At 36.6% G+C, this 13,523-nt stretch overlaps 1 protein-coding gene across 1 annotated transcript in view; it reads right to left on the bottom strand.

Moving 5' to 3' along the window:
* The window catches only part of LOC138693925 (facilitated trehalose transporter Tret1-like), a 108,532-nt gene that overhangs the window by 2,118 nt on the left and 92,891 nt on the right, over positions 1–13,523 (bottom strand). Inside the window, exons 8-9 of the mRNA XM_069817679.1 lie at positions 6,743–6,935; positions 2,177–2,451 (exon numbers count right to left, since the gene is read on the bottom strand). Of these exons, the coding sequence (XP_069673780.1) occupies positions 2,177–2,451; positions 6,743–6,935 (468 nt within the window). The remainder of the gene's footprint in view (positions 1–2,176; positions 2,452–6,742; positions 6,936–13,523) is intronic.

Here is a 13,523-nt window from a genome sequence, read left to right as displayed (position 1 = left end):
TCTGAATTGTGTATTATTGAAACCTTATTATTAAATCCATTTTCCCGAAGGACTATTCAAGAGAAGACAGACATTATAGAGAATATGTGCGCTGTTCAGTGCAGCTCAATACAACAACATGCATTGGTTGGCAGGGTCGAAAAAACTAAATAAACTATTTTGTTGGTCATGTTTGTTATATTATAATATCGAACTTCTACATCTGATAAGCGAATATGATCCATGACTCATAATGATTTCATAATTATAAAATGAATTATTTATGTGGGTCTGATTATTGTTATTAATTATGAATTATTATATCCTCCCATCTTCCCCTATGAATATAAGAGCAAGCCTAACTTTCGTGACTAGCATTCGCCCCTGATGTCCATGATGAAAAGAGAAGTGGTCGACTGAGTATTAAGGGTATTAATCGTGTAATTATTCAATGTCATTGACGATTTACATTTAGGAGTTTCAAAGCAATCCTCCTTCCTAAAACTATAAGAGTATGAACAACTTGTAACCACATTATAATTTTTAATTTTGTAATCATACGTAATTGAACAGTGTGATTGCAAAACAAGTTAAGTCCATTTTTATGATAGAACTGGCCTAGATTTTTTTCTTTCCACGGGTCTAGGAGCTGAGCGAGTTTTCAAGTTGCATGCACAATAACACAAACATTTAGACAAGGACTGGCGCCGTTTTGAAAGAAAACACTCTTAAAATATTATAGAGGTCTAAAACATATAAATCATAAAAATGGCTAAATGGACTGAGCAAGTTTTAGGATAATACAATTCAACTATTGCTTCAGGATATATAGTCCAGTTGTAGCCATGATTTCTTCTTTTATAAATAATGGTTTACTGTGAGCAATTTGAAGACAAAACAGCTATGGTCCTTTTTTCACTTTTCTGAATTAAACATATTATCTTCAGGATGTATCTATATCAGCTATTACTTCGATTTCATTGGCCAACAATAGTTTTGTTAAATGTACAATTTCTGCTGTTTCTTATGTAATGCCATCTGCTGATTTAAAAAAATGAAGTAAGAATTTTTCTATCACCGACCATATTTTTGTAATTTTAGAAAAATTGATTTATTTTTATCTCTATATACAGTCCTTAACATGTTACTCGAAATAAAATATTTCATGTTATTGTTTTAACAATTATTGACCTATAACTTTCGATCACTTTGCCTGTGAAGTCAGAATTCATAACAATGAATTTTATTCCTCATAATCATAAGACTGCGAGAGTTAATATTAATTCACAATTGAATTGGAACAAATTGAAACAAGTTTCATAACCTATGTTTTCTTTGTCCTAATTTTAAGTGTAGTAAAAGTATCTTAGAAAGTGAAACATACCTCGAAATACTGTGTAAATCACAAACAATTTTTGTTACGTTTGTGATTAATTAACTTTGAAAGCATACAGGTGAATTTTACTACACTAGTTAAAAGAGCATACGAATGTTCTTTTGATAGCAAACTACATGAGCACAGGAACTGGGCTCCTGAAATCTATTGTGCTTCACGTAATTCTATTAGCTTAACTGGTTGATTAAAAGGATCCCGTCATATGCCTTTTTCAGTTCCAATGATATGCCGGGAACCTAATAATCATTTAAAAGACTGTTACTTTTTAGGAACCACATATCAGAAAATTACAGAGAACTTGTCAGCGAGCTGATTCAGAACTATAACGTGATGGGGTATTACGTATCTCTCTGAATAACTTCTTAAATTCTCATCTATTTTTTTCTTTCCTCAAAACCTTCGGGTTTGTTACAAGGCATCAATACTAGAAAAGTCTGAAGTACATTTCATATAATTACTCAAAAACCATGGGTGATAGAGAAATTTTGAAAAACAGATCTGAAATCAGCACAGAAAATGCTATAAGAACCACCCATTATTTATCTTTTAGCAAAAAATATGTTTAATTTTCTTGGCCAGTGTATTAAACCGCAATTTAACGATGCTCTGGAGATAAGCAAAGTAAGCTGTCTTGACGTATTGGTGTGGAACATTTAGTTTTGAAATGCTCAATAAATAAACCACCCTTGATAGTTTGACAGCAATATGGTTAATATGTGTGGGTAAAATGAAATATACTTTCTCCAAAGAAACGGGAGAACCCCTAGAAAGGCGTAGTTCTATGTAAAAAATGATCATTACCTGAAAGGGAAGACCTCGCAGAGCAAATTCCACGGTATGTAGAAGAATAGGCTGTTGAAGAATGCCAGCATTACGACCATTGATAACGGCACCCACGCTTGTTCGCTGTCCTTTGCGCCACCTGGGCCTAACACCACGTAGCTGTAGATTGCGACGACCAAACAGCATAGAGCACTACCGGCCATGGCGACCATCGACAGCTTCCTCTTGCTGACCCAGTTCACCAGGATGAAGAGGCACGCACCACCTGCCACGCTGGTCACACCCGATCCCACCTGCGCAAATCAAGCATTAATTTCCAGAAGTATGTGCACAAAACACAGTTTTATATTCAAGGTTTAATATGAACTCTTGGATTGCTCCTGTACGCGTCCCAGCTCCATGTTTCTACAAGATATAGTAAAGAGACAATACCTAGTGCAGCACCTAACACGCAATGATCTATTATTAATAATATATTAATTATTTACGTAGAATACGTTTTTTCACGCTTCGAGCATGCACACCAGTTTCGGGATCCATGGTCAAACAAAAAATTTCACAATTTCAAATGCTTACTGTAACAATACTATGAACCACAGTAGAATGCTAATATTATTATTATTATTGATAGTAAGACCATGAACCAAAGTACAGTAACTTGTGTCACCACGCCCAAAGACGTCATCTCCCTTCGTTTTGGGCATGAGGGCACCGAAATTGGTATAAAATTTAGCCATGTTGCTGGTTCCTCTCAGTAATATCTCGGCATCGAAAGCAGCTACAGACCTGTTCGTTTGATTTGTAATCGCAAGTTCTGCAATATTAAAGTGATAATCAGAGATCGGAACTTTGGCAGAATGCCTTTTTAAATGTGTTAAATCTATCTTCATTTTGAAAGTAAATCTGTACGAATTATAACTTTGTGATTGAAACGTCACAGTTTTATGTTGCCCTTTTCTGCCTTTTTTAATATAAGTGCCTAATTTACAAAATAAATGCTTTTTTGCCTTTATTTATTTAACTATTATTTATTAATTTATTATTAAAAATTGCGTACAGGTATATTTTAATTTATTTCTATAACCGCTACAATGAAAGTGACTTCACCGAATGTATATTATTGTCTTTCAGTCAGTTCATATTCTCTTTGCAACAATGAGTGCTGCCATGCAAAAATGTATAACAGTAAGCATTTTAATTATCGCTTGTGTTTATTTGACAAGGCAACAATGAGTGCGGGTCTAACGTTATTTTTAACGGTTATTTTTCTTTCAGTTTTCATTGCGATGTTGTTGTAGCTAAAGTCCCGTCGCTCTTATTTCCGGCAGCCAATCATGTTATAGGTCGGCTACATTTAAACGTGTGCTTCTTTTCATTCGCTGCTGATGACGTTATGCACTTCCAAAGGCTCGATAAATACTTAATATAATCGCCCACCATGTTTGTTCTTTCGTTGGCGTTCGCAAAAAGCGCAAGAGGACATTATTTGCCTCTCAATTATTTCCTCAATTACAGTGTGTTTGATTTATTATCGTAGGAGCTACAACATGATAATGTTTAACGGTGCGGCAAATAGATTCCTCGTCTGGTAGCTCAGCAACGAAAGAACAAAAATGGGAACGATCCTACCTACTTAGACTTTATATAGCCTTCATTTCCTAAGGCGTAAGCAAAGAGGAGGAGTCACGCCGGGAATAACAGCGACACGACTATACCTAAATATTTCATATCGCAACATATCAGTACAACCAAACACAAAAATGCACTTTCCAAGGCTACTGGGAAGAAGATTTCTTTGCTTCCAACAGTAATTGTAACATCGAGTCGAAAATCTCAATTTGCATTCGACTTATGTAAAGTTTTTCTTGCTGCCGAAATCCCATTGTGAAAAGTGCAAGGTTGTGGGTCTAGTGCAAGGTTCTTGTAATTGCCTTTTATTGCGTATTTTAGCTATTTGTAATGCCTTTTTTCCTGCCTATTTTAGCTATTTATGATACCTTGTCGCCTGCCTATTTTAATGATTCATAATGCCTAAACTTCCGGTCTCTGGTGATAATAGAAACCTACAGTAACTTCTCTCAGTAATATCTCTGCATCGAAAGCAGCTACAGACCTGTTCGTTTGATTTATAATCGCAAGTCCTGCAATAGTAAAGTAATAATATAGAACTACAATGACCTCTCCCAGTAATATCTCGGCATCGAAAGCAGCTACAGACCTGTTCGTTTTATTTTTAATCGCAAGTTCTGCAATATTAAAGTGATAATAGACACGTACCTACGGTATATTTTGAATGAATCAGTAAAACAATTTGCTAAGTTGAAAGTAATTTCGGATTGTCGCTTCATATAAGGAGAAAACACATTTCTTGCTCTTCATTAATTATTACTTCTCTTATCATATACCCATACTTTCTATTTGTAGACTGAAACAAAAATAGAAAACTAAAATCAACAGGACTGTAGTTTCATTCCCCTTGATGACGTATTGTACGTAACCTACCATTATAGGCTATCCCTGAACAGCACAAATATTTAGGCGATTAACATATACTTTCTTTGACTAAATTACTGTTAAAACTTGGTTCTATATAGCTTACTATACACTACCGTACAAAAAGAACTCTTGTTTAAAATTTTTTTTTGGAATCTGCAATGAATATGTTAACACAAAATACCATTTTTTTTTCGAAAGCCGTCTGCAAATAAATTTTTATTTGTCACATTTCTAGAAACCATATCTGAGGCGAAATTTAATTTTTTTTTCTTTCAACCTATACCATCGTTATATTCATGTGCATATTATATTAATTGATTTAATTTGAGTAGGTCATTGTCTTTTTTACACGTCTAAAAATAAACTATAAACAATAATACCGAAACAATAATACCGAATTGTTATGAAACGCATAAAACGTATTCAAAAGCATAGGTCAGCTTTAAATCACTTATTTCTTGTACATTCATTGATGAGAAAGCAAAAATCTTACAGTGAAAATGTTGCATGTAAAATGTGCCATGTTTAAAAAATACTCGCTTACAATAATCAAATCTGTCTTTATTATAACTACTGGGTGTTCATTTCAAAGTGTGTCATGACGTCACTGTTGATGAGTCGGTGATTTGAAGCGAGTTTCAGCTTTTGTGTCAGAGAAGTTGCCTATTAATCAAGGCGTTCAATCTGAACTTGAGAACGTGTACGGTATAACTTGAACGTCGTAGCAACAGATGGCGGTCTGTACCGTCTGTGTGCTACCGTAACCTCTTTCGAACTGTGTTTTGCGCGGACAACTCATGCGCAGGGTATTTGTTATCATCGGTTGTGTACGGAAACATTCCACAACACAAATCAAATGCTCCGTGTCCATGTTGACCGACGAAATTAATGTCAACAAATACGTAAGTAATCGTCTTAACTCTCTCCACATATCCCGACAGTAAGAAAAAAACTCACCTCAGTACATGTTTCGAAACAGTTCACATTCCTGCCACTACCGGCGTTACCGTACATATCAGTAAGTACTCTTCTGAATGAACGCCGTACGTGCTAGGCAACTTCTCTGGCACATAAGTAATACACCTTTGCGGAAGTGTAGGAAGATTGAATTCTCTAGGCTCATCGACTAGCCACATGACGGCATACAGCGAGCCATGACACACTTTGAACTGAACACCCACTAGAGTAGAACAGATAGGTGCAGTGGTCTTGCTCTCACGGAGTTTCCAGTTATTTCTGTCTCTTTTGGAAAGCGCATACAATGACTTTCTGGCTAAAATTGGGGATCTTACTACCAGATGTAAACTAAACCCATGGCAGAACTCGAAACTATAGAAACCACTCACTATGTCTCGTGTAGTCCGAATTTATGCCAGGCGGGGCTCACACCACGCTTGCGTCGGTTCAGAAAAAACACAACTTCATGCCCTGTCATTCTGTGTTCAGTGCTTAAGAACTCCTAAGCTTGCTTCAGACCTGTCTTCGGACAGTTGACTAAACAACCACCACCTCAGATATTATTAACCTGGCATGATATCAATAAAATGATTTACGCAGTGACCGCATTTTCAGTGAATCCTACTCTATCTTCTTGTCGGAAGCACGCGTTTGTTTAAAACTCCTGTCCTAGTTACGTGTAGTATAACCAAAGCCACCGTTTCTGGCGTGTGAAATAAGTAGTGGGAACGTTGAGAGCGAGTATCTTATCTTTGCCGCAGTCTGTGGGCGAGGAAGCTGATAACTGATTGGCATACTACTGACGTGACTTCTGTCACCTCTCTCAGCCGAAGTGGCAACAGATGCCACTGACTGGACAAAGTACTCAAGGACACATCCCAGAAGCAAAGTGCGAGTATTTTGCTTTTACCGCAGTCAGTGGACAATAAGACTGACAACTCAGTTGCACTGGTAGAAAGTGCTCACTGATTGGATTTTTACTTAAGGACACACGCCAGAAACACTGGTGCTGGCTGTACGGGACAGAAGGCCGAAACTTCCGAGCTTTAGTTATTAATGTCTACAGTTGTTGATTATAGACGAAGGCTTTTTAACACGACACAAACTGTACTTCTGTAAGTGCACACTTACTGTTGTCCAGGACGCTGCCTCTCCGAGTCCAAATTCCTGGAACACGTGCACCATGTATGGCTTGATGGAGCTGAGGCCGCCCCAGTGCAGTAGGAAGAAGCAGGGATTGACCACCAGCAGTGGTCGCAGCGTGGCTGGCTTCAGCATCTCCTTCCACCTCTTGGGGCTGCAGTGAGGTTCCTCACCCGCCTCTCTGTAACATCAGTCACACTGTAGGAGTCTTCTGAGCAGAAAATAAGAGCAGTCAGGTAATCTATATTATCTTCAAATAATTCTTAGATATTGTTGCGTGGCAAATCGATAGTTATGTGGACGACAGCACTTCATCTTACGGTTTTGGTATTTTCAATCGATTACACTGTGCAACATAAAATTAGTCCTTTTTATAAAAATATGTGTATTCGACGTATTTTATGGTCGCAAAAACGAATCTGCAGTTAGTTTTTGTCCAGCGCGTACTGTTTCTCCAAAATAAAAAGTTATTTAATGTTAGTGAAATGTTGCACTACTTTCACCTTACGGAATGCAACATGTCACTGAAAGTACACTTTCTTGACAGCCACCAGAATTTCTTTAAAAAAAAAAAACCTTGGTGCTGTAAGCGATGAACACGGGGAGAGGTTTCATCAAGAAATATCTACCTTCGAAAAGCGCTTCAGTGGAAGGTGGAATGCAAGTATGCTGGCTGAATATTGCTGGTCACTCATCAGAGAGACTGCAGAAGCTGTCTACAAACGTAAAAGATAAAAAAAAGACATTTTAATTTGTGAATTTTGGCCAAACAAAGGTTGCTTTACGTACCAGTGTAACAAATTTTGTGTAAATAAGTGAAGTGCGTGTATCATAAAAATGGTATGTGTTAGAAAATCTCGGTTTTCAGAAATGAAGTCAGCACCTCTCATTTACTTAAAATTACATAGTTTCTTCTAAAAGACAGAAACAAAGTTTAAATTTGTTGTCCAGTGTTATTTATCAACAGCATGGTTTAGAGTCGATGGAATTTTATGAGTGTGATGGTATTTTAATAACATGAGTAAGATGTTTTGGGATTACCTAGCGTTCTCCTTACAATTTGAGAAATCATTGAAAAAACCTAAAGAAGCAATCAGCCCAAGCAGGATTCGAACACACACCCAATTGTAGCTCTGAAGCATGAACCCAGTCCCTACAACTGAACTACACCTGTGGCCATTATTGTCTCTTTTACAATTATTACAGAATTTATTTGGAAATAATGAGATAATTCATAAATCGCGATCTAACTGAAGAAAAACTCGGTGACATATGAAGACATGGGGGGAATAATAATGAATGTCACATTTTCATTATTCTGAGATATTACAATTTTAAAGTTTGAAACTCTAAATGGATACAATACTTGCAATTAAATTACACATACATATTATAACAATGGATTCACAAAGTTTCGAGAATGAGCAACAATAACGTTGTAATGAACAAATAAAAGCGGAAATAAAGGTGAATGTCTAAACCCTTAATTGTATAACACTGTTAATATCCTACTTTACTTGATTTAACTCAAACTTGGACGTGTGTAAAACCATAAATGCAATTTAACACTATAATTATTATATAAAATAATGGAGAAAGAGAATGTACAGGGACATCATTTTATTTTTACTAACATTTCTGATATTAACCTGCCTATACCTTTGAATCAACGGTTGCTAACCCCTTCCATGACTGGAGTTCGATGGCGTAATATACAAACAAATCACTTTACTAGGTATAGGAGGGAAGAAAAGTAATTCATCCATTTACGTAAACTATGAAATATCACGCTTTTGAGTTTGATAATTTTCATTAGGTTTTTGTTTAATCAGAATACAGCACAGTATTAACAATGAGTGTTTTTACTCACGAACTGAGCTGTCCATACGGACGTATTCATTATGCAGTGTATATTAGAGTGTCTATAGCACATTAGCGTACACTGTAGAGAATGAAGTTAAATTGAAAAATAATCATAATATGGATATTTAAATACATTTTTCAAAATGGTGGCGGTTCATTTCGATTAATGTATGTAATTCCAATTACCAGATTCGTCCTTCGTACTAGTAAGCCTAACTCATGTTGAAATAATTCTGTACCTACTCTGTAAAAGAGTACCTTACGTACTGTAAATTCAATCTTCACTTCTGCTCGATCCGAAAAGATAAAATTACTCAGACATTATATCTACTGTCCGTCCAAGTGATTATGTTGCAGGATCGTAGAAAGGAGGGAAATCACGTGACAGTTAATTACTTAACGAGGCCCTTTTATTTAAGTTATTTTAAACAGTTGTATGGGTATAATATTACGTATATGTCTAATTCCTAACAGAAATTAATGTTCTCAGAAAAGAGCTAAGACAGCCCAGCCACTAGCCTTTACCGAGAGCCGAATAGAAGCTGGTGGGGGAAAACCGGAATGCGACGTAGGCAAATGGACGAAAGTACCTTTGCGAAAATTATGCAATATTGAAAGCTCTTTCGTCATTGGAAAACGCGAACATATTTTTGGAACGTACTGTGACGGTAAGGCTACTATGACTTGGATCTGTGTGGAAGACGGTTGAACTTCATTAGTAGAAGGGGTGGGAGTGAAGTACATTAAAAAACTGAGGTACAATAAAAATTGAAGTAAAAATAAAATGATGTCCCTGTATTTACATATCTTCTGAAATCATTCACAGTGTGGTATATTGCCATAGAATAGCTTTCATTCTTCTTTCGTGAGAAGCTTTGACAATTCCTGGAAGAAAAAAATTAAATAAGTAAAATATTGTATAGTACTACAGATGCAAACTAGAGACTAAATGTTAATTATAAAAAAATAACTTCAAATCTTTCCACTTTAACAAAGGTATTGGTAGGATCTCGGTGTAAGCAGGACCTGGTAGGGTAAATTCCCCCTCTTGCAGCCTTGAAGGTGTTTCCTTGTATCTGTGATATAACTACTGTATCCCATGATGTGTTGTAGCTCCCAGATCTTAATGACACAATACGTAACTGCTCAATTTCCACTTTCACTTGTGTCAGAGGTCTTGTAGGTACATGTAACTTACTCTTGTATTCTCCATTAGAGGAGAGTAACACTGCCCATTCTTTAAAACATGTGTGATTGCACTCAACAACTTGGAATGGGCTTGGCTTAAGTCTGCTGTGCCGTAAAATTTCATATCAGTCTTTAGATACTGCAGTTGGTGATATTGATATTGAATATGGTCATGAATTGCATTCTTAGTTTCATCTCTTATAGCATGTAGTCGATGTTTATGCTTCCGTCGTACAACCTTTCCACATTCTTTCAACTGCTCCTGAATGGTCTGTAATGTTCTTGCACATATCCCATGGAGAGCCAAGAAACCTTTGTAACAAACAGTTACGTCCATCACTACACTACCTTTCTTTGTTCGAACTTTGTACGAATAAGTGTAATCATGAAAAAGAGCTTCATTTTGACCTTTTCTAGGGCGTCTCCATTTTAAGAGTTCTATTTCAATTAAACCACTCAAATAAAATTTTATGCTCATTTCGGGTATCTATTCAAATGTACCATTTCAAATGTAAATTATGAATAAATTTGAAATATTTGAAATTTGAAACAAATGAAATCTCTGAGCATCACGATCCGGCAGACTATTAACATGTTTGATGATACCATTCCTATTTAGTTCACTAAAGTTTTGAAAACACTTCAATCTAATGGACTTACAGTCCTCTCCTGTTTCATGTATTTGGGTTTCAGTTTTCTTTGTATCATCGATACACGGCCAAGCTTTCGTTTCTTCTTCGTACTTTGACTCAATTCTGGGTTTGTATGTAGATCTATCATAACGCCAATCTTTCACCACATTTAACTCAATACTAACTGATATTTAGCTTCACTAACGACAATAGAAATAAAACTTGACTTCAATTCCAACAATGTAACACCAATCACATAAATAATAGTAAGAATTGCGAACTAAAAACAACTAAAAGCATTAAATTTTAAAGAAAGATTGGAATGGACATTCATCGTTTTTTCGTCAACTACTAGGACTCTCATCAGTCTTCCATCTTCCAACTTATATTAAATCAAGAATATCATGGGACCCGTACCGTTTTTGACACAAATGAATATACATAATGAAACTACATGAGTTTCTCTAACAACTGACACCATAATCTACAAATGGAAAAAAATGGACCTTCATCATTATTCCCCCCCATGTCTTCATATGTTAGAATAGTCTCCCGCAAACTTGTTAAGAAAGTTAACTCAACAGCCAAGACATCAGCTTGGGAAGTGACGGAATTGTTAAAACTAAAGCCTTAGGTCTAAAAGACAACAGTCGTTCATAAATTAAATGAAACTGGCCATGCACTTATGGTTCAATTCTATCGATAGAGACGAAATCCAGCGTGTCTAGGACTCGTTAAAAAATGTAATATGTGCATTAGAGAGGAAGATGTACCAGTAATTATTATAAGGTAAGCCAATAAATTACATCTGTAACGTAATAATGTGTAAATTTCAAGATTTTATTGCCGAAAGCTGACACACTGAATCACCGCTAAGTGGGCTGTTACTTGCCCGTGTCATTTTTCGAATGGCGCCCTACTAAGCGAAACCTTTTTTCAGGCGTACACGCACTATTTCGGTTTCTCCTGCCATTTTCATCCTCTCATTAATCCATTATCTAGGCCTATGCACTGCTCATTTTGACGTGAATACGTTTTTAAATCAGACCGCTATATGTTGTACCAGACGGAAACAACGATGTAAGCCACCGGCGTAGTTCGGTCGGCTAAGGCGCTTGCCTGCCGATCCGAAGTTGCTTTCGGGCGCGGGTTCGATTCCCGCTTGGGCTGATTACCTAGTTAGTTTTTTCCCAGAGGTTTTCCCCAACCATAAGGCAAATGTCAGGTAATCTATGGCGAATCCTCGGCCTCATCTCGCCAAATATCATCTCGCTATCACCAATTCAATCTACGCTAAATAACCTCGTAGTTGATACAGCGTCGTTAAATAACCAAGTAAAAAAACAACGATGTAACATTTGCAGGGTGATCCATTCCGACACCATAACTTCGTGACTAAAAACACGATTGAAATAAATGTGGTCTTGTACGAGCGGAGCATGAACCTCGTTGGACCCCGCGGAGACTAGCGCTATTTTGGGGGTGCGCAAACATTTTCGGGGAGTAGGACTATATCTCGTAACTCCGATGTGCTAGCGGCCAGATTTTGGTGCCAAACGAAAGATCTCATGTAGATCTGTCGATACTTACTCCCGGACACAGCCACACATATTTATTTTTATTTATTAATGAACCACTTCCTGTAACCGTCCTACTAAATTCTGGATTGTTGTATGTTGGTTGATAAATACCAGGATATTTTCTTAAAAATATGGAACGATAATTTATATACGAACTTTTTCTTACTATACGTATCATAAATGAAGATTCGTTGTTTTAAAGTATACTGTATTTCTTCGAGTTAAACCTGAACTACACAATGGAAGTCAGCTGTATACTAATGCTCTAACGTTGATCTCCCTTCAGCCTGTGTTATCTGACCATACTACTTAATACATTCCCAAGCTCGATCTAGGGGAAATCTGCACACTATTCCTTCGATGTTTAACATTACAAAACGGACGGCGACTATCTCAGCGAAACCTGTTTCCAGGAGAACGCCCTGCTATCTATAGAAATGTATAACAGTCCTGTTTCTAACGAATTCCACTTCTCTGTCTTCTCCATTCAATCTGTTATTACAGTACTTCTATTCTCCGTATCATTTGGATAACATCATTACTCCACTACAGCATCAGTTCAGATTCTTTTGACATTTTGAGTTCACCAATAGGCCCCTACTGTGTTGGAAAGATTGGGTAAAGAAAGAAAGATGCTGAAACTGATCAGGAAGAGAAAACGAGTCACTGGCTGAGAAGAAACTGCCTGCTGAAGAATACACTGGAAGTAATGGTGAATAGGAGAATATTTCGGCGCAGAAGAAGATATCAAATGATAGACGACATTAAGATATATGGATCATAAGCGGAGACTAAGAGGAAGGCAGAAAATAGGAAAGATTGGAGAAAGCTGGATTTTCAGTGAAACAGTGGCGATTCCTCCATGAAGGATATGAGGATGATCCTACAGTTTAATTTCGTACCTCTGAGGATAGAAAATATATGATAACTCATGCGAAAACATTTTAATTTACAGATTTTGATTTTCAATGCGTCCCGACGTATTAATTTCCTTTAAGCTTCCACTTTCTGTCGTGAGTTGTCGCCACTGCACAGCTCAGAAATAATTTCCAAGAAAGTATCCAAATATCTTACAGCAAACAGTTTTTCTAACAGTGAAGTTAGCGGTCAGGGGAGGGTGCGGAGGGCGAGGTGTGGTTGAGTTTAACCGCGTTTGAGGATGTGGCCGTGTATCCTAATACTACGACCCTTCTTTCTGGGTGGTGGAGACCCTGTCAGAGACTACAATAAGAATTTTCAAGTACCCTTATAGCCTCTTTAAATGCAGTTCATTGGTCATTTTAAAAGAATAGAATAAACGAAATAATAAATAATTTAAAATGATATAATATAAAAAATAAAATGAATAAAAAACAAAATTACATAAAGATAAATAAAATATTCTATAATAAATACAAGAATTAACAGAACTTTCAGATGACAGGACAGCCCAAAGAATATCTGAAGTTGTATTTGATCATTTAGAAGAATTTAACTGTAGTAAGAAATTAATTGCGCAAACGTACG

Source organism: Periplaneta americana, chromosome 2, assembly GCF_040183065.1.
Source record: "Periplaneta americana isolate PAMFEO1 chromosome 2, P.americana_PAMFEO1_priV1, whole genome shotgun sequence".
Lineage (NCBI taxonomy): Eukaryota > Metazoa > Arthropoda > Insecta > Blattodea > Blattidae > Periplaneta > Periplaneta americana.
The sequence above is the reverse complement of the archived record's forward strand: the minus strand, read 5'-3'. Positions and strand labels throughout refer to the sequence as shown.